This window comes from Phyllobates terribilis, unplaced genomic scaffold, assembly GCF_046119375.1.
Source record: "Phyllobates terribilis strain yellow unplaced genomic scaffold, ASM4611937v1 Scaffold_9__5_contigs__length_417890890, whole genome shotgun sequence".
Classification (NCBI taxonomy): domain Eukaryota; kingdom Metazoa; phylum Chordata; class Amphibia; order Anura; family Dendrobatidae; genus Phyllobates; species Phyllobates terribilis.
The window spans coordinates 32828061-32848171 of record NW_027362769.1 but is presented as its reverse complement, the minus strand read 5'-3'; the positions used below and the strand labels follow the sequence as shown (position 1 = coordinate 32848171).

Below are 20111 nucleotides of genomic sequence, written 5' to 3'. Positions count from 1 at the left end.
TGACCTTCCTTAAAATATCTTCAGCACACATATATTTCTTGAATGGTTCCCCCTTAGCTCTGAAGTTTATTATAGTTGGCATTAAAGATGGATGATTGCTGGATACTCCTCTTCCTCAGCACTTAGGTTTTGACCCTGATATTGGATATTGACAATATTTGCCAAAAAATGAGCTGGAGTCAGTGCTTGTCCCATTCGTTTGTTTACTGCTTGTAATTTAATTCTGTCCATGTGTAGTTCTGTTTTTAAGTGTTCACTCAGTTCCTTCCAAATTTCAACAGCATCCGCAATAAAACAGCTATTTTTCTGTATTTTGTTTAAAGCTTGAGAGATGGGTTTCAGGAAGCTCAGCATATGTTCAACATTTCTCTTAAGCCCAATGTTGAGGATTTTGGCCGTGACAGTGCCATCTATTTTATCTCGATTTTCTTCACAAAGTGTCATCAGAATAGGCCAGTTTTTGATATACTGCTCAAAACAGTCCAGCACAGAGTTCCATCTAACATCTTGTGGGAGCGTTAGCTTGGTTCCACCCATCCTTTTCAGAGCTGCTGCAGCAAAATGATTATTACGGAAGTATTTAGCAATTTCAACAACATTAGCCTTTATTTCTGGAACACTTAAGTCTTTGGCTAAGAGGTGCAGCAAATGAGCACTGCAACCATATGTTATTAGCAGCTTTGTATTCCCTCCCTGCTCTTCTAAATTTCTTCTCATCTTGGATACGTTTGCAGCATTGTCAGTGACCAAACTGCGTACTAGACATTTGAATTTTTGTTCACATGTTGTTATAGCTTTTACTGCCACTTCTTGTAAGTATTCTGCTGTGTGTGCATTTCCTGACGTATCAGTTGTTTGTGCAAGGAAGACTTTACCTTCTTCTGTTGTTATACAAGCACATACAATAGGATCATTGTGGACATTACTCCACCCATCAATACTTAGGTTAACAATTTTACCCTCCAGAGCTGTTGCACATTGCTCCATTTCTCTGTCATACACTTGATCCAGCAGTTTCCCTGCAACATCAGCTCTGCTGGGTGGACTGTATCCTGGTCTCAGTGACTGAACAATATTAATGAAATGTGGGTTCTCAGTCAGACGGAAAGAAGAGTTTGTTGCATAAATAAACTGGGCAATTTTTTCATCAATCAACTCTTTTTCTAATCTGCTAGTTCTTATCACAAACCTATCTATGGTGGTTCCAGGAGGTAAAGGTTTTTTCTTCCTTTTGGGTGATGGTGATATGTGGCTGTGGGTGTCTGATGATGATGCTGCTGCTAATGAATACTATCCTGGATGGATAACTCTGAAACTGTAGAACAGGATGATGGTGATCTTGGAGGTGGATAGTTTCCAGAATCCATGAATTCCCCTAAACAAAAAAAGTCAATGCTGTTATTTTATTGTTTATACAATTTCTGCTTATTGTACACAACACATCACTGCCCCTGCCCCAAAAGGAATATTTGTTTTTCTTCATAACTGTACCAAATGACAGTAACATGCAGTAATAATAAGAAATATAATTTTTCTCACACATGACAGTTCAGTCTTTAGAAATAGGATTCAATAAAAATGTTTACCAACAGATCCTGCCTGTTCAGAAGTGTTTCTTTGGTCATCTTCATCACCGCACTTCTCATGATGTTGCCTCATTCGCGCCACCAGGCCTTGCATCTCTTTTTTGCATGCATGCCTGCCTTACCGATAGACTAAGGAGCTTCATTAAAATATTCCCAAACTGGGTCTCTTTTACGGCCTGCTGCCATTATAAGGAAAGAATGTAATAAACCTCAGATCGTACACACAAACAGATCCAGACTTGTCTGTCTGTGGCTATGCTGCAGTATTGTGCTCAAAGTTTCACTTTCATTTTCTTGTCTGCTTGCCCTTCCTCCTCCTCACACTTAGATTCACATTCTTCTTGTGTAGTGCAGATCTATTCCACTCCAAACAATCAGAAACATATTGTCTAACTTCTTGGACTTGGCACTGAAGGGGTTGATTCTGTATTCATAGGTTTGTAGAACAATAGGATTAAGGTCTTTTTCTCAACTCTGTTCATGTTGTAACATTTTTGCCGTGAAGAAGAGGCTGGGACCTCTGCGGAGTCAAATTCAGTTTTGAGAACTGCGTAAGTAAAGCCAGCGTCTGTGATAATATAGGAGAGAAACTGCCCACTAATCCTACAGAAACCTCTGGAAGAGCATGGCATTGTGAATGTTACACATATACAGCCTTTATTCTACTGAGTTAAACAACTCCGCTTTATCTCATGATGGAAGAACCTTTGGATGGTAAAATATTTTCCTCAAAAAGCAGTTTATTGAAAAAAATCCGATTTAAATCAAAAAAATCCGATTTTTTTTATTTTTTTTATTTTTTTAAAAAAAAACATGGATTTTTATCCACCCTGCCCCAAACCATCTCGATTGGGTTCAGGTCTGGTGACTGTGGAGGCCAGGTCATCTGGCGTAGCACCCCGTCACTCTCCTTCTTGGTCAAATAGCCCTTACACAGCCTGGAGGTGTGTTTGGGGTCATTGTCCTGTTGAAAAATAAATGATGGTCCAACTAAACGCAAACCGGATGGAATAGCATGCCGCTGCAAGATGCTGTTGTAGCCATGCTGGTTCAGTATGCCTTCAATTTTGAATAAATCCCCAACAGTGTCACCAGCAAAGCACCATCACACCTCCTCCTCCATGCTTCACGGTGGGAACCAGGCATGTAGAGTCCATCCGTTCACCTTTTCTGCGTCGCACAAAGACACGGTGGTTGGAACCAAAGATCTCAAATTTGGACTCCTCAGACCAAAGCACAGATTTCCACTGGTCTAATGTCCATTCCTTGTGTTCTTTAGCCCAAGCAAGTCTCTTCTGCTTGTTGCCTGTCCTTAGCAGTGGTTTCCTAGCAGCTATTTTACCATGAAGGCCTGCTGCACAAAGTCTCCTCTTAACAGTTGTTGTAGAGATGTGTCTGCTGCTAGAACTCTGTGTGGCATTGACCTGGTCTCTAATCTGAGCTGCTGTTAACCTGCGATTTCTGAGGCTGGTGACTCAGATAAACTTATCCTCAGAAGCAGAGGTGACTCTTGGTCTTCCTTTCCTGGGGCGGTCCTCATGTGAGCCAGTTTCTTTGTAGCGCTTGATGGTTTTTGCAACTGCACTTGGGGACACTTTTAAAGTTTTCCCAATTTTTCGCACTGACTGACCTTTATTTCTTAAAGTAATGATGGCCACTCGTTTTTCTTTACTTGCCTGCTTTTTTCTTGCCATAATACAAATTCTAACAGTCTATTCAGTAGGACTATCAGCTGTGTATCCACCTGACTTCTGCACAACACAACTGATGGTCCCAACCCCATTTATAAGGCAAGAAATCCCACTTATTAAACCTGACAGGGCACACCTGTGAAGTGAAAACCATTTCCGGTGACTACCTCTTGAAGCTCATCAAGAGAATGCCAAGAGTGTGCAAAGCAATCATCAAAGCAAAAGGTGGCTACTTTGAAGAACCTAGAATATAAGACATATTTTCAGTTGTTTCACACTTTTTTTGTTAAGTATATAATTCCACATGTGTTAATTCATAGTTTTGATGCCTTCAGTGTGAATGTACAATTTTCATAGTCATGAAAATACAGAAACATCTTTAAATGAGGTGTGTCCAAACTTTTGGTCTGTACTGTATGTATTACTATAGGTCTAATTTAGGGTTGGAGACTTGAATAGACCTTATATTTACAGTCGGCAACCCTATAGTATCCCCTCTGCTCCAGGCATCAGCTGTCTAGGAGGGCACACAGATCTAGGGGACCCCCAGACTGGAGATGGCACCCTGATCTTTATAAATTACTGCTGCCAATGACTCCGGTGATTCTGATATTAACATAAGTATTTTGAGTCCAGCTATAAAAAAAAAAAATTGATTCTCCAGCCACCCAGGAGCCCTCGTGTGGAGTGGGCATAGGAGCTGAGCTCTCTGTACACCTGGACAGATGCAAACTGTATTACACAGCCAGCATTTGGGTCTAACAGCTGCAATTGGAGCTGAGCTCTGGTGACTGCTATAAACCATTTAACCTCCATTGTCAATCACAGACCGTGGCGTTTAGAAGGCACACATGCCAGTGTTCGCGGGCATTGGCTCCCTGTGACATGATCAGAGGGCACTGATGGCTTACCATGGCAGCTGGGGGCCTGTTAAGTGCAGCCACATGCTGAGCTTCACCGAAGAACCGCGGATATGGTATATGCAGTATATAGTATAAGCCATCACACAATCGCAAGTTCCAATCCCCTAAGGAGAGTAAAAAATAAAGTAAAAAGTTTTCAAAAACTAAAAAAAAATGGATTCATCCCCCTTTTCTCTATTAAGACATTGAAAAATAAAGAAATATAGTTGGTAGCGCTGCACGTAAAATTAATTACCCATATAGCCCATGCTGTAAAAAGAAAAAACATTTAAAACCCCAGAATTGTTTTTTCTGTCACCACACCTCCCTAAAAATGAGATAAAAAGCAATCAAAATTGGTAAAATCAATGAAACGGCTCGCCACACAAAAACCAAGCCCTCACAAGGCTCCGTCAGAGGTTAGGCTTGGCTTGAAAGCAGCCGGAATAGTAAAAGTAGGCAATCAGTCATGGGGGAAACAATTGATCTCCTTTGTACATAATAACCAATTTATTTAGGGATGCACACTGACATTTTTACAGGCCTTTTGTAATCTTTTCAATATCTGATCCCTACTCATGGGGCAGCCTATGTTTTGAAAAAAGTTGGCCTATTTTTTAAAAAACAAAAAACCTTTCTGAGTTTTCATGAAGATCTGCTTGTATTAGACACATGGGTTCCATGAAAATGAAACACTAGTAAATCCATTTTGCAACAGACCCCATGAATCCTAAGGGACCCTGTTAGCTTAAGGAGAACAGGCAGCATTTATCAGGCACTGGCCGTATGATTTCAGATATATGTTTATCTCCTAAACTGCCAGAGCACTGCAAAGTCACACATACCTGATGATGCTGCCCGTGGATCCGCTGTCAGGTTCCCTTCATATTGGGGCTGATCAGGGTTCCAGTGTTCCAATCTGCTCGTTTCTTGCTTTGTTTAAAAAAATAAACCAGAAAACCCAAACATGGCTGTGGCGATACAGTGTAAAATCTTAATTATGCCAGACATACTTTCTGATGGTAAGAGCAGTATACCTTTATTTTTATGTTGACTTTTTAACCTGTGATCTTCTTTGGTTGATTAACACAGGCTTTTATTTGTATAACCCTGAATGCTGACTTCTATTCCTTTGGAAACAATGATGTTTACTATGCTAATGACATATTGTACTAAAAAGCCAGCTAGATGTGTATTTACAAAAGCTCCCTGTGATACCAACTATGTAAATTGATTAGCTCAAGCAATGAGACCTGAGTAATGCCCTCCCTAACATATTACCTATGAATGTGTACTTGCACAGACAACTGTAACTATTTTTAAGTGACATGTGCTACTGTAGCAGTCAGACTAGAGACAGAGAATCAGAAAGACTTTACAGGGAGAATGAAAGACATCCTTCAGGACAGTAGATGGATTGCATGGCAGATCCATCCAAAGTGACACAGATTTGGATTCTACGTGATTCTGGTCTAAGGGTATCGGCCCTGACTGGAAAGATACTTATCTGCTCCACTGACCATCAGAGAGACATTTGGGGAGACCAGGTTGGGACGATGAAGTCACCTGGCCCTGTGGATATGTTGTTTGGGGTTGCCAGGAGGGACCCACCGGTCGCTTGGAACTCATGGAGACATTCAGAGAAGCCAGATTGGGACCCGCCGGTCATCTGGCCCCCTGGAAACTCTCGGAGAGGCCAGGGTGGGACTCTCGGGTCTCCTGGCCTTGTACCTCAAGGAATGCTAGCTTCCAAAGCTTGCCGCTACCCTCTCTCTGTGGGGGCCCGCCAGAAGCGGGGGCCACTTGAGGTAATTGGCCCTGGTAGTCCCAAAGTCGCAGCTGTTCTATTCCAGGCGGGCAGAGCGGAAGGGCGAGACTGTGTAATGTTGTACCATCTTGGGTATTTGCTAGGACTGTTCTATGTGTTTATTGTCCGTTTTGTGGTTCAATAAAGTATTACCACGCCCTCGCCCTCACCCTGTGTTGTCTGAGTAGTATTATGCCCACGGAAGACCCCGGGTCTTCACAATGGCGTCCTATTACTGTCAGAGAGGCAAGGAGGATGTGCGTAACCCATGTGGATGTATTAGCATAGGGTTTGAGCATAATACAGTCATATGAAAAAGTTTGGGCACCCCTATTAATCTTAAGCTTAATGTTTTATAAAAATTGGTGTTTTTGCAACAGCTATTTCAGTTTGATATATGTAATAACTGTTGGACACAGTAATGTTTCTGCCTTGAAATGAGGTTTATTGTACTAACAGAAAATGTGCAATCTGCATTCAAACAAAATTTGAAAGGTGCATAAGTATGGGCACCCTTATCATTTTCTTGTTTTAAATACTCCTACCTACTTTTTACTGACTTACTAAAGCACTTTTTTTGGTTTTGTAACCTCATGGAACTTTGAACTTTATAGCCAGGTGTATGCAATCATGAGAAAAGCTACTTAAAGTGGCCACTTGCAAGTTGTTCTCCTGTTTGAATCTCCTCTGAAGAGTGGCATCATGTGCTCCTCAAAACAACTGTCAAATGATCTGAAAACAAAGATTATTCAACATAGTTGTTCAGGGGAAGCATACAAAAAGCTGTCTCAGAGATTTAACCTGTCAGTTTCCACTGTGAGGAACATAGTAAGGAAATGGAAGAACACAGGGACAGTTCTTGTTAAGGCCAGAAGTGGCAGGCCAAGAAAAACATCAGAAAGGCAGAGAAGAAGAATGGTGAGATCAGTCAAGGACAATCCTCAGACCACCTCCAGAGAGCTGCAGCATCAACTTGCTGCAGATGGTGTCACTGTGCATCGGTCAACTATACAAGGCACTTTGCACAAGGAGAAGCTGTATGGGAGAGTGATGCGAAAGAAGCCGTTTCTGCAAGCACGCCACAAACAGAATTGGCTGAGGTATGCAAAAGCACATTTGGAGAAGCCAATTTCTTTTTGGAAGAAGGTCCTGTGGACTGATGAAATCAAGATTGAGTTATTTGGTCATACAAAAAGGCGTTATGCATGGTGGCAAAAAAACACAGCATTCCAAGAAAAACACTTGCTACCCACAGTAAAATTTGGTGGAGGTTCCATCATGCTTTGGGGCTGTGTGGTCAATGCTGGCACTGGGAATCTTGTTAAAGTTGAGGGACGCATGGATTCCACTCAGTATCAGCAGATTCTTGACAATAGTGTTCAAGAATCAGTGATAAATATGAAGTTACAAAGTGGATGGATCTTTCAGCAAGACAATGATCCAAAACACCGCTCCAAATCTACTCAGGCATTCATGCAGAGGAACAACTACAGTGTTCTGGAATGGCCATCCCAGTCCCCAGACCTGAATATCATTGAACATCTGTGGGATCATTTGAAGAGGGCTGTCCATGCTCGGCGACCATCAAACTTAACTGAACTGGAATTGTTTTGTAAAGAGGAATGGTCAAAAATACCTTCATCCAGGATCCAGGAACTCATTAAAAGCTACAGGAAGCGACTAGAGGCTGTTATTTTTGCAAAAGGAGGATCTACTAACTATTAATGTCACTTTTCTGGTGAGGTGCCCATACTTATGCACCTGTCAAATTTTGTTTGAATGCAGATTGCACATTTTCGGTTAGTACAATGAACCTCATTTCAAGGCAGAAACATTACTGTATCCAACAGTTATTACATATATCAAACTGAAATAGCTGTTGCAAAAACACCAATTTTTATAGAACATTAAGCTTAAGATTAATAGGGGTGCCCAAACTTTTTCATATGACTGTATATACAGTTGAACCTGTAAGTCCTGCATGATACAGAAAAGAGGACTGTAAATGTGCTGATCTTATGGCTTTTTTTTCTCACTGATGTAACCTGAATTATATGTGTTTTTTTTGTAGTTTATTAATAGAGCTTAAATGTGAAGCCATTAGAGACGTCACAACACTTCAGCGCTTGATGAGAATCGCTCCAGCTCACCTTAGACGGAAACTTGAGGTAAAATAACTTAAGAACTGCCCGAATCCTCTGTGATCCCCGGCTGTAATGTCTGTATATTCTTTTGCGTTCTCCCCCACCCAGGAGCTGTGATATGTCCCGTACACGGTCAGATACAGACAATTTTTAAAATGAACTTTCGTTCGTGGGAAAACCCCTTTAATGAATTGGCCTCTAGGGTGCTTTCACATTGCGTTTTGGCACCCGTTCGTGGGTCCTGTCGGAGCTTACGTTCGAACCCCCTGCAAAACGTGATTCGGATGTATGCGCTGACAGAACCATAGACCATAATGGTGTGGGCAAAGTGAACATACGCTCTGTCGTGCATCATTTTCAGACGTGTATGTCTACTGGTGGCGGACACTCAGACATAGACTGCTTCTGAGTGTCCGCCTCCAGTAGGCCTATACGCTGAAAATGATGCACGACAGAGCGCGCGTTCACTCTGCCCACACCATTATGGTCTATGGTCCCGTCCGTGCATATGTCCTAATTCCATTTTGCTGGGGGTTGGGACGTAAACCCCGACGGGACCACCAAACGGGTGACTGAACACAATGTGAAAGCAGCGTTAGTGTTTTATGTCTTCTGATGATTTAGAGTACAATTACAGGTGCATATCACTAAATTAGAATATCATCAAGAAGTTAATTTATTTCCGTTCTTCAATACAAAAAGTGAAACTCATGAATTATGTAGAATCAATACAAACAAAGTGATCTATTTCAAGTGTTTATTTCTGTTAATGTTGATGATTATGGCTTACAGCCAATGAAAACACAAAAGTCATTATCTCAGTAAATTAAAATAATTAACAAAAAACACCTGCAAAGGCTTCCTAAGCATTTCTAAAAGTCCCTTAGTCTGTTTCAGTTTTCTCCACAATCATGGGGAAGACTGCTGACTTGACAGATGTCCAGAAGGCAGTCATTGACACACTCCTTAAGGCCCCAGAGTTCCAATTTTCATTTGGAAATCAAGGTCCCAGAGTCTGGAGGAAGAGTGGAGAGGCCACAATCCAAGCTGCTTGAGGTCTAGTGTGAAGTTTCCACAATCAGTGATGGTTTGGGGAGCCATGTCATCTGCTGGTGTAGGTCCACTGTGTTTTATCAAGACCAAAGTCAGCGCAGCCGTCTACCAGGAAATTTTAGAGCACTTCATGCTTCCCTCTGCCGACAAGCTTTTTGCAGAGGGAAATTTCATTCTCCAGCAGGACTTGGCACCTGTCCACACTGCCAAAAGTACCAATACCTGGTTTATAAACAACAGTATCACTGTGCTTGATTGGCCGGCAAACTCGCCAGACCTTAACCCCATAGAGAATCTATGGGGTATTGTCAAGAGGAAGATGAGAGACACCAGACCCAACAATGCAGACGAGCTGAAGGCTGCTATCAAAGCAACCTGCGCTTCCATAACACCTCAGCAGGCCACAGTCTGATTGCCTCCATGCCACGCTGCATTGATGCAGTAATTGATGCAAAAGGAGCCCTGACCAAGTATTGAGTGCATTTACTGAACATACATTTCAGTAGGCCAACATTTTGGATTTTAAAAACATTTTTCAAGCTGGTGTTATAAAGTATTCTAATTTACTGAGATAATGACTTTTGTGTTTTCATTGGCTGTAAGCCATAATCATCAACATTAACAGAAATAAACACTTGAAATAGATCACTTTGTTTGTAATGACTCTATATAATATGAGTTTCACTTTTTGTCTTGAAGAACTGAAATAAGTTAACTTTTTGATAATCTAATTTAGTGAGATGCACCTGTACGTGCGCCATATAGTTTGGAAAACTATGTAAAGCACTTTTGAAGTTGAGCTTTTAAAGGGAAATGCACCATTACATGGGTGGGCCAGGATCACCACAGTGAGGACTGCTGTCTTGTGTGTTCTTCACTCTGCGGATCATAGGGGAAGACTCTGTGCTCTGGCCCCTCTATAATCTGCATTTGGAAAAGGGTTGCCTACACCAGCAGCCTGACACTTAAAGGGAATCTGTTAGCAAGGTCTTGCTTTTTAATCTGAGAGCACCAGTCCAGCTAATCTGTGTAATCCCGCACCCATCACTGATTGGCAGCGTGCTGACAATGTACTGTCTACCCAGGAGGCTGCCAGTCAAGGGTGTGGCTGATGTTATACAGCGTATAGCAGTCATAGCGCTGCTGCATCTACAGCGAGAAAACTGCGATTTTATCAAAACGACATCAAGCAGTAGCATAAGGAACACATCGCTGGAATCAGGCTCTCAGCCCATACATTCTGCTACTCTCAGATTACATAGCACAACCTGCTGACAGATTCCCATTTGATGCCACATTCATATGTCATGGATTTGATCCACATTTAATCCGCAATTCAAATCTACTTTTATAATTTTTAATGGTAGATTACCAATTACATTGATGTTAATGACAAACGTTTTGCTAAAAATCTGCAATTTCACTGCAAGATAATGGATGAAAGTAGATTGAAAATCCGCAAAACATGACCAGATCTGCAGCCAAACAGATCCACAACTTGTGAGTGGGGTTTTGATAAAACAATTAATTTGCAATGCACTGTGGATTGTGCAGTGTGTGAACTTGGTGTAAGAGGAGGAGTTCTGTAGACAGAAGTGAGGCTGTTGTGTAGAGGACGCAGCTGGCTCTCCATAGGGAATCCTCACGCATCAGCTTCAATACTCAACCACATTACAAGAAGAAACATGATCAGGCTGCTTATCGGAGAACGTCACATAATTAGGAGATTACTATCTGAAGCAACTCTGGATGATTGTCCACATCGTTCCTCCTTATTCTTTTGATCCACGTTAGGAGAACCCTGAGGCCATAATGCTCTTTTTACCTTATCAGTCATTGGTATTGTCACGTCTCCAGTTCTTCTTTAAATACTGTATAATCTGGATCATGATAGTGTACAGTCCTCCATAGTGTCCTTTTTTCTGTCCATGCTTTATGTTAGGGAAAGGCGTTACAGATGATTGACAAGTTCACAGTGTCTCAGTGCCACCGTATGTTCTCTGTCCTTGCTGAAATGAATCTGCATTCAGAGACTCTTCTGGATTCCTGTAGCCACAAACTCATCGGTGAGTTCATTACTAGATCATTTCCTTTCCAGCCGTAGATGTAATGATGTTTCTTATGCTTTCAGCAATAATGAGCCCTTCCTTCTAGCAATAGATACAGGTTGTACAACACTTGGCTATCTACATCAGTCCTATAGGCAATGATTGATCTGCTACTGCATACAATTGGGGGACACGGGACCCTGTTTTCATTGACTCTAGATGGATAACTGTAATTGTTGGACAACCCGTGAATGATAAAATTCATACCACTAGGTGGAGCTATGGTCATACAGAAAATGAACTCCATAATAAACCTGCGTGCAATGTTGTCTCATCCTGCGTCTGTGCTGTGGACTGTCTACATAAACCAGAGCTCTAAAATCCAATTTAACCCCTTTCCAACGAGGTCAGTAATAGTACGTAGCTGCACCCTGGGACTTATGGACCAGCTACGTACTATTACGCATAATGCGATCTTGCCCGCACATAAGCGGTGCTGGGCGATCGCCGCCGGGTGTCAGCTGATAGCACTGGGTGTCAGCTGTGACAATGTGCAGGGAGCGGTCCCACACCGCTCCCTGCACATTAACCCCGGCAATGCTGCGATCAAAGTCGATCGTAGCATTGCGGGGGCAAGAAGGGAGGTAAGCGCCGATACCTACCTCCTCTCCGGCCTCCAGCGATGTCTGTGTCGGCTCCCGGATGTTGTCATGACAACCTGATGTCGTCATGACAACATCTGGGTCACCAGGAGACAGGACGTTACTTTGGTCATGCGCAGTGCTTATAGGCTGCGTGGCATAGGGAGCTGCTGCTCTCTATGCTATACAGTCGATCAGGCTGCAAAAAGTGAATGTCCCATAGTGGGACAATGTGTAAAAGTGAAAAAAAAAAATTTAAAAAAAAAGGGAAAAATAATTTCCAAAAATAAAAATATATTGTACTCATAATATTTATTTATTATGAAAAAAATAAGTTAAACCAATAAAAGTACACATATTTGGTATCACCGCGTCCGGAACGACCTGACCTATAAAACTGTCCCACTAGTTAACCCCTTTAGTGAACACGGTAAAAAAAATAAAAATAAAAAACGAAGCAAAAAACAATGCTTTACCGTACTGCCAAACAAAAAATGGAATAACACGCGATCAAAAAGACTAATGTAAATAAAAATGGTACGGCTGAAAACGTCATCTTGTCCTGCAAAAAACAAGCCGCCATACAATTCCATCATCCGAAAAATTAAAAAGTTATAGCTGTCAGAATAAAGCGATGCAAAAAAAACAATTTTTTCTAGAAAATAGTATTTATTGTGTAAAAGCGCCAAAACATAGAAAAACTATATAAATGCGGTACCACTGTAAACGTACTGACCCGTACAATAAAGCTGCCTTATAAATTTTGCCACACGTGGAGCGGCATAAACAAAACCCCAAAAAAAACAATACCGGAATTGCTCAGTTTTTGTTTATTCTGCCTTCCAAAAATCGGAATAGAAAACGATCAAAAAATGTCACATGCCCGAAAATGGTACCAATAAAAACGTCAACTTATCCCTCAAAAAAAAGCCCTCACATGACTCTGTCAGCCAAAATAGGGAAAAATTATAGCTCTCAAAATATGGCTATGCAAAAACTAGTCTTTGCAAAAAAAAAAGCGCCTTTTAGGCTGTGTGCCCACTATGCGTTTTTTTAAGCGTTTCCGCAGCGGCAATTCCGCCACAGAAACGCTTAAAAAAAACGCTTGGTAGAAGGTCTGCTATGTTCCCCAATGATAATCCGCATGTGCTGTGCACATGCTGCTGAAATTTCCGCTGTGCATTATCATTGCAGAAAAATCCGCAGCACTACCAATTATTTTGCGTTTTCGCCACCATTGACTTGCATTGAATCGCTTAATATCTGCATGACTATATGTACACATGTGGATATTAAGCGATTCAATGTGCGGATGGTACCCGGGTCTGGAGAAGAGGAGACTCTCTTCCAGACCCGGGTACCATACTACCTGTAAAAAAAAAAAAAAAAAAAGAATTTAAAATAAAAAAATACATTATACTTACCTTCTGATGGCCCACGGTCTCCATAGCGATGCATCTTGGCTCCCCGACAGCTCACGATGGTCTTTAAGGACCTTCCATGACGTCAGTTAGTCATGTGACAGGTCACGCGACCGCTGACGTCGGCGGTCGCATGACCTGTCACATGACTTACTGACGTCATGGAAGGTCCTTTTAGACCACCGCGAGCCACCCAACACATCGGACGCATCGGAGGAGACCAGGGGGGCATCGGAAAGTGAGTATAATGTTTATTTTTTACCATTCTTTTACTATAACTTGGTCACACTATGTAAATCCATGCCTATTGCATGGATTTATATAGTGTGACCAAGTTGTCAAGCACTTTCCAAGTGATGCTAAAATCGCTTGGAAAGCGCTTGACAACCTGCATGCGAAATCGCATGTGAAAAATGCTTCACTTACGCATGTCCCTGGCTGAAAAAACACATGTACAATCCGCATGCTTTTTTTCTGCCAGGGAGATGCAGAAACGCTCAGGAAAAATCCGCAGCATTTCTGCATCGTGGGCACATAGCCTTAGTGTGTGACAGTTGTCAATAATAAAATCCCGATATGAATCTGGTATCGCTGTAATCGCACTGCCCCGAAGAATAAAGTCATCTAATCACTTATACCACATGAGGAATGGTGTAAAAAAATAAACTCTAGGGTTAGGGTTGTATTCGCGTTGGGTTAGGGTTGGGCTAGGGTTAGGGTTGGGGTTGTATTAGGGTTGGGAATTTTTCAAAAGTAAAGAAAAAAAAAAAAATGATGATATGGCGACCAGTGTTGAGCGCAAGTGCTCACTACTTGAGTTTGCATCGGGTATGCACTGAGTATTGCGGGTGCTTGAGTGACATGCTCGAGTCTCTGCCCCATATGCTTCGCGGCCCAAAAAAATGTTGCTGGGATCGCCTGCCATGCATGAGCAATCCCCGTTTGTTTTTGGGTGTCTAACAACCGTGAAACATGCGGGGCAGGGACTCGAACATGTCACTCGAGCACCCGTGATACATGGTGCATACCTGAGTACCCGATGCAAACTCAAGTAGCGAGCACTTGCGCTCAAGACTAATGACAACTTATTCAATATGATGACCTAATGTTATCAAATTCTGTCTTACCTCTGGGTTCAAAATGTACAGTATAGCCCTTGATAAAATCCTTGAGGGGTCTAGTTTCCAAAATGGAATCAGTTGTGGAAGGTTTCCATTATTTAGGCACATCAGGGGCTCCCGAAATGCGATATGGTGTCCGCTCTTGATTCCAGCCAATTTTGCGTTCAAAAAAAATCACACAGTGCTCCTTCCCTTCTGAACCCTGACGTGCGCCCAAACAGTGTATTTTCCCCACATATGGGGTATTGGCGTACTCAGGAGAAATTGCACAAAGGTTTTTGGGGTCCATTTTCTCCTCTTACCCTTGTGAAAATAAAAAATTTGGGGCTAAAAGATCATTTTTGTGGAAAAAGTTAATTTTCTTATTTTCACGGCTCCATATTATAAACTGTGAAGCACCTGGGGGTTAAAGGTGCTCACCACACATCTAGATAAGTTCCCTGAGGGGTCTAGTTTCCAAAATGGTATCACTTATGGGGAGTTTCCACTGTTTAGGCACATCTGGGGCTTTCTAAACACAACATGGCATCCACTAATTATTCAAGTAAGCCCTGCCATGTGCCCAAACAGTGGTTTTCCCCCACATATGGGGTATTGGTGTGCTCAGTGGAAATTGCACAAATTTTGGGGTCCATTTTTTTTTTTGTTACCCCTGCAAAAATAAAAAAAATTGGATCTAAAGTAACATTTTTGTGAAAAAAGTTAAATGTTAATTTTTTTTCTTCCCCATTCCAAAAATTCCTGTGAAGCACCTGAAAGGTTAATAAACTTATTGAATGTGGTTTTGAGCACTTTGAGGGGTGCAGTTTTTAGAATGGTGTCACTTTTGGGTATTTTCTGTCATAAAGGCCCCTCAAAGTCACTTCAAATGTGATGTGGTCCCTAGAAAAATGGTTTTACGCAAATTTTGTTGTAAAAATTAGAAATCGCTGGTCAACTTTTAACCCTTATAGCTCCCTAATAAAAATATATATATATATGGGTTCCAAAATTGTGCTGATGTAAGGTAGACATGTGGGAAATGTTATTTATTAACTATTTTGTGTGATATATCTCTGATTTAAGGGCATAAAAATTCAAATTTTGAAAATTACAAAATTTTCGCCAAATTTCCAATTTTTTCACAAATAAACGCAAGTGATATCAAAGACATTTTACCACCATCATGAAGTACAATATGTCACGAAAAAACATTCTCAGAATCAGGGGGATCCGTTGAAGCGTTCCAGAGGTATTACCTTATAAAGTGACAGTGGTCAGATTTGTAAAAATTGGCCCGGTCATTAACGTGCAAACCAGACTCGGGGGTAAAGGGGTCAACCTCTTGATTTAAATATGATCTCTCTAATCATAACAAGGGTTGGAGTAGTTTTATACAGTTTTAACCTACTATAGAAAACTGTTTTTCCCATTTTTTAGGTTACTTGGATGAGCTTTCCGCTAAAAGAATCATGTACCTCACCAGTTACTGCTCTAAACTCTCGTATTTCAATGAAAATCTGTTGTCCGCAATTGGAGAGAATATAATGAACTGCATTTATATGTGGGATATATGGCAGGTAAGCTTCGATCAGCGGGAACTTCTGTAAGATGCTGTGTGTTCATCCAGGTACAGTAATGCTCCCCTCTGATGACCCTTTTGTCTCATGTTAGGTGATTGTGCCATTAGCAATTGATTGCTACAATTATTATTATCATAGCCATCTTTCACAAATTCAGTTTGTGCACCTGGTAAAGGAAAGACCTGTTGTTACGCTGGAGGGTGTGGACCTACTGCGCCACTGGCCGGGCTTACCTTGGAGGAGCGTAACTAAGCAGCTACCTGGTTTTCACTAGAGACTCTGATGGTGAGGTCAGGCTTGAGCAGCAGGTAGCCCACTCCTGGGCAGTCGCCGGTACTGCAGCAGCTGACCCTAATGATCAGAAATGCAGGTTCGGAGTGTCTGGCAGGACAGGAACACTGGCAGAAAGGATACTGGTTCAGGTTTAGACAGGACGGGTTAAGGTTCAAGCGGGTTCAGGCACAGACAGGACGGATTCAGGAACAGGGACCTAACAACCAAGTAGCAAGTTGAATACTAACTAAACACTAAAGTTGCCCAGGCACCTCCTTACAGGGAAGGGTGACTTAAATACATGTTTTCTCTCAGCAATAGACTGAGGACTAGTGATGAGCGAGTATGTTTTGTTATCCCTTTCGCCGAGCACCGAGTATTTATAGCTTTTGTCACTCCGTGAACATGATTTGCAGCTGTTTGACAGATGTAATACATGTGAGGAATGCTGGAAAAACAGGCATTCCTCACATGTATTAAATCTCTCAAACTGTCGCAAATCATGTTCTCGGAGCGACGAAAACATAAAGCCCGAGCACGCTATAAATACTCGGTGCTCGGCCGAGTATACTCGGCGAAACATACTCACTCATCACTACTGAGGACGCTTCTGAAGTGGGCGCGCTGCCCCTTTAAGAAGCGGGAGCGTGAGTGCGCTCCCTAAGCGCATTCCAGGAGACCTGCATGGTATGCACTTCCTCTGGGATATGGGAGCTGCGGTGGGAGTTGGGGTAGGGGAAACAGAGTGGCCGTGGCGGTAAGCATGTTGGTGTCCCAGCCAAGGGGAGGGAGAAGAACCACACAGGGATGCCGGCGCTACACCTGTGATGTTACTTACTGAGAAGTAATCCTTCATAGCTCAACCCCTTGTTGCAGATCTCCATCATTCTCAAGAACATGGCCTTCCTCCGCTTCCGATATGTTCCATTGCTGGATTACTTTGCTGATAAAATCATCCAGGAGTCAAGACCACTGAGAATAAACCATTTAGTAACAGCCAGCAGAGTGTTTTCCCTTGTAAACCACCTCCCCGAGGGAAAGGAAAACGAGTAAGTATAATGTTTATCTCCTCCTTCCCATAAAACTGTTAGAGTGCAGTGGCCGATGCCACTACTCTACACAATTCTGGAGTATGCAGTATATTTACTACATCCGAAGTGGAGCGGAAACTTTGTACACATGTTTCACTTCAAACACCATATTTGTTAAATTATTGTATGTGTACAGGCTTCAGATTAACAAAAATTTACCTTGGCACCTTTGGCTCCTGAATTAAATATTCTGGAGCCTACTACATTTTTAAACAATTCATTAAAATAAAGTATTAGACAAAGTACATAATGCTGAACAAGAGCCAAGGTACATAATGCTGAACACTAGCTGAGTGGTCTGTCCATATGTTTACTATGGAAAAATAAATTGTCATTCATTCACCCCAATCCAAATTTTGAATTTCCTGCTCGGACTACCCAATGGGCTCTGTTGAGTACTTGAAAGATCAAAAAGACCAATATATCCAGCATTGGGAAATGAAATAAAAAAAGTATCTTTTATTATTGCTTCATTAAAAAAATCAACAGTGCATCAGATAAGACGACGTGAAACTGCTTACTTTTCGGGCATTATCCACCCCCTTACACCAGGGCTGTGGAGTCCGTAAGCCAAATTTCCCACACTGACTCCTCAATTTCTCTGACTCCAACTCCCCCATACATGTCTCTTGTTTAAGTGATACATTTACTATAGTAAAATGGTAACATCAGTCTTTTCATCACTATTATGATACAATAGTCAAACTATTTACTTGCTTTAATACTGTTTTCCTGTTCACTCTAGCAGTTTTGAGATGAGTTAAGGCATTCCTTCCCAGCACTCTTTTTTTCCTCTGATGTGTAGAGGAGGAGCTTCACTACTGAGCATGTACATAAATGCAGCACAGATTTATCTCAACTAAAAGCCGAGATCCTCCGATAAGGAACAGAACAGACATTCAGGGTACGTGCACACGATCAGTGTTCACTGCGGATTGGACTCAGCACAAGTGCGCTGCGTGCAATCCGCAGCGGCAAGATGTTACAGCATAGTGGATGGGATTTATACAAATCCCATGCCCACTATGCGTCTGCGGCACACCCGCGGAAACTGACATGCTGCTCGTCTTTCCAGACCGCAGCATGTCTATTTCCTCCTGCGGGTCCGCATGCGGGCTTTCCCCATAGACCTAATCTCTATGGGGAATGGAGAAAGTCTGCATTTGAGAAAAAAAAAAGAGGCCGGCACTCATTTGCATAATGAGCTGAAGCCGGAGGCGGCTCCTCCGCAGCCTTGGGGCCACAGCCAGCTCCAGATAGTCTACAGATACCCTTATAGGACATTTCATAACTTTCCCAAATTTTTATGAAAAAATATTCAGCACATACTGCATTGAATTACTGTACCCAATTTATTACCGTATTTTTCAGACTATAAGATGCACCTAGGTTTTAGAGGAGGAAAATAAAAAAATTAAAATTTAAGCAAAAAATGTGGTCATGATGCACTTTTAAGGGGGAGGGGGTCTTCTGCTGACACTGGTATAGGGGTAATGTCCCCCAATTCTGACAATATCCCCCATCCTGGTATATATCCCCCCCTTCCTTTTATACGTGGTCCCCATCCCCATCCTGGTATGCCTGGTATCATTCCATCCTGGTATGCATGGCACCCCTCATCCTTATCCTGGTATGCATGGCACCCCTCATACCTATCCTGGTATGCATGGCACCCCTCATACCTATCTTGGTATGCATGGCACCCCTCATCCCTGTACTAGTATGCATGGTACCCCTCATCCCTGTACTAGTATGCATGGTACCCCTCATCCCTGTCCTGGTATGCATGGTACCCCTCATCCCTGTCCTGGTATGCATGACACCCCTCATCCCTGTCCTGGTATGCTTGGCACCCCTAATCCCTGTCCTGGTATGCATGGCACCCCTAATCCCTGTCCTGGTATGCATGGCACCCCTAATCCCTCTCCTTGTATGCATGGCACCCCTCATCCCTCTCCTTGTATGCATGGCACCCCTCATCCTTCTCCTGGTGTGCATGGCACCCCTCATCCCTCTCCTGGTGTGCATGGCACCCCTCATCCCTCTCCTGGTGTGCATGGCACCCCTCATCCCTCTCCTGGTGTGCATGGCACCCCTCATCCCTCTCTTGGTGTGCATGGCACCCCTCATCCCTGTCCTGGTGTGCATGGCACCCCTCATCCCTGTCCTGGTGTGCATGGCACCCCTCATCCCTGTCCTGGTGTGCATGGCACCCCTCATCCCTGTCCTGGTGTGCATGGCACCCCTCATCCCTGTCCTGGTGTGCATGGCACCCCTCATCCCTGTCCTGGTGTGCATGGCACCCCTCATCCCTGTCCTGGTGTGCATGGCACCCCTCATCCCTGTCCTGGTGTGCATGGCACCCCTCATCCCTGTCCTGGTGTGCATGGCACCCCTCATCCCTGTCCTGGTGTGCATGGCACCCCTCATCCCTGTCCTGGTGTGCATGGCACCCCTCATCCCCATCATGCTGCACATTAAAAAAAAATAAACACTTCTACTCACCTTTCTTCTCTCCTCCAGCGCTGCATCCTGTCTGCCGGCACTGATCTCTCCTTGTGAGCCGCGCATGACGTCACTGCCATGCGCGGCTCACAAGGAGAGATCAGCTGCCGGAAGTCACTGCTCCCCACGCCGGGACTGTGTGCGCGGGGAGCAGTGACTTCACTCTCCTTCATAACCGGCACACAGCAGAGCCGCCGGCTATCTCCTGTGCCCGCTCATTAAAGGGCATGGATATTCACCCCCTCCCCACACCCATGGGCATGGAG

The 20111-nt window shown here is 43.0% G+C and overlaps 1 protein-coding gene across 2 annotated transcripts in view; it reads left to right on the top strand.

Moving 5' to 3' along the window:
* Positions 1-20111, top strand: part of FASTKD2 (FAST kinase domains 2) — a 55914-nt gene that overhangs the window by 8011 nt on the left and 27792 nt on the right. For both annotated transcript variants that reach the window (XM_073646355.1, XM_073646354.1), the window contains exons 4-7: positions 8058-8154; positions 11126-11249; positions 15834-15973; positions 17126-17298. In XM_073646355.1, coding sequence (XP_073502456.1) covers positions 8058-8154; positions 11126-11249; positions 15834-15973; positions 17126-17298 — 534 coding nt within the window. The remainder of the gene's footprint in view (positions 1-8057; positions 8155-11125; positions 11250-15833; positions 15974-17125; positions 17299-20111) is intronic.